Genomic DNA, 1793 nt, shown 5'->3' on the forward strand with positions numbered 1-1793 from the left:
AAGAAGGAATGCTATTTGACCGGCCATTTTATTTGACTAAACTTGGCATTGCACTTTGTCTTCTAAGGAACAACGTTTCTAGAAGACACACTGTATGACTTATTTTCTAACATAAGTGTCAATTATGTAGAATAATTGACATATTTAATTGTCGTGTATTTAAATGACAAAAGGCAAAAATTATAGAAAAGAGAAGTATTATAGGTATGCCAATTATGTAGAATAATTGCCATCTTTCATAGTCATGTATTTAAATGACAAAAGACAAAAAATAAAGAAAAAAAAAACTGACTGAAGTAACTTATAATGCAAAGAATGTGGAGAAATTGAAATCTTCCAGTACTTCAACATGGGTAGGAGTTTTTCTTGGCCAAGTTGTGTTTGTTATTGTGCATCCAAACCTTGAGGACTCTCCTCCTGATGCCAATCTCTTGGCAGAAACCATTAACTGCAGAGTCATCTGCCTTTTGTATCTTCCACCCCACTTTCTCAGCAAAGCTCCACAGTTTTTCCTTTTGTTCTTGGCTGAACTTTGTTCTGGATCTCCTTTTTCCCGCATCATGTGGCATTATTTTCGCCTCAGGATGAACCCCTTCTTCTTGCTCATCTTTTTCTGAAGTTTGTAATAATTGAACTTTAGGGGGTGCTAGTGTCACCTGATGTGTTGTATTATGTTGATGTGCTGAGGTAAAAAGTTTCTCACCATTAACGAGAAAAAAAGAGTGATAACTCTGAGAAGAACAGTCTCCTTCTATCACTTTTCTATGGAAGTTTCTGTGGCAGTTGCAAGCTGAGCATTTAAGGGCTTCTATTGTTCCTTCTTCACCACCGGGCAAGAACTCGCCACATCCATCCGTGGCATGTCCACCTGCGGCTGCTGCATGATTCTTGAGGCATTCCATGTATTTCAAAGCTTTCTTGTTTGGCAGCCTATGATCTTCTGGGCTTGAATGCATGGAAACAGCACCGAAGTTTACAGTTGCTTTCCCATTTTCATTTCCTTTCTGAGAATCAATATTCATCTCAGCTGCACTAATTCCTTGACTCCAATAAATGCTCATTTATCAGTACTTTCTTTGGCTCCTTAAGAGAAAAAATTGAGAACGATATGGATATTTATGTCCAAATCATGAGAAAGAAAAGGTTTCAAGAATTAGTTAATTAGACAATATTTTATGGAAGAAAGATTTCTCTATGAGAAGTTTTCAGAAAATAAACCTCTAGGCCGACCTTAAGACATTTGCCTGTAGTGTGCTAATTGCTTTAGCCTTTAAGTGTTGGGAGGACTTTGCTTTACTTACACTATCAGACTGAGACGTTTTCTTTGGTGGGGCGGAGGGATTGCAATTGAAGAAAAGATAGGATATTGAATATACTAGAAAAGCGAGCATAATTAAAGAGGAGAAAGATAGAATTTAATATATAAAAGCCTCTGAGTTCCTCTTTACAGCATGACATTTAGCTCAGGAAATCTAATGCAGATTACAAGAATTAGAATGCTGTAATAAGTTGCTAGCTCACTTTCTTTTTTAATAAAACATAGTGCAACTAACTGGTGCATCATGCTCAAAGATAACTATACTATTTTATACAAAATTCAAATCAGATGAAACAAAAAAAAAAAGTCCTGAAATAAAAGCAAAAAGAAAAAAAGGTTTTGAAAGTTTGCATTTGTTACAATTTAGCACCTACACCTCTACTCTTTTCCGGTCTGGTCCAGTGAGCAGTTTACTGTTGCTGAACTGTATTCAACATTAATCATTTAGGATTAATGACACCATTATCTAAAAGTC

At 35.9% G+C, this 1793-nt stretch overlaps 1 protein-coding gene across 1 annotated transcript; it reads right to left on the reverse strand.

Annotated features, from left to right (window-relative positions):
* Window positions 1-326: 326 nt before the first annotated feature.
* On the reverse strand, window positions 327-1111 carry LOC113701245 (zinc-finger homeodomain protein 4-like). Its single transcript, XM_027221797.2, has one exon. The coding sequence runs from the start codon at window positions 1059-1061 to the stop codon at window positions 345-347; it is 717 nt and encodes a 238-aa protein (XP_027077598.2). The 5' UTR covers window positions 1062-1111; the 3' UTR covers window positions 327-344.
* Between the last annotated feature and the right edge of the window lie 682 nt (window positions 1112-1793).

The sequence above is a fragment of the Coffea arabica genome, chromosome 7e, assembly GCF_036785885.1.
Source record: "Coffea arabica cultivar ET-39 chromosome 7e, Coffea Arabica ET-39 HiFi, whole genome shotgun sequence".
In the NCBI taxonomy this organism is placed as follows: Eukaryota; Viridiplantae; Streptophyta; class Magnoliopsida; order Gentianales; family Rubiaceae; genus Coffea; species Coffea arabica.

What these genes read in the sequence shown, in the direction of transcription:
- LOC113701245 (XM_027221797.2), bottom strand. Translation starts at nt 1,061, where the DNA reads ATGAGCATTTATTGGAGTCAAGGAATTAGTGCAGCTGAGATGAATATT.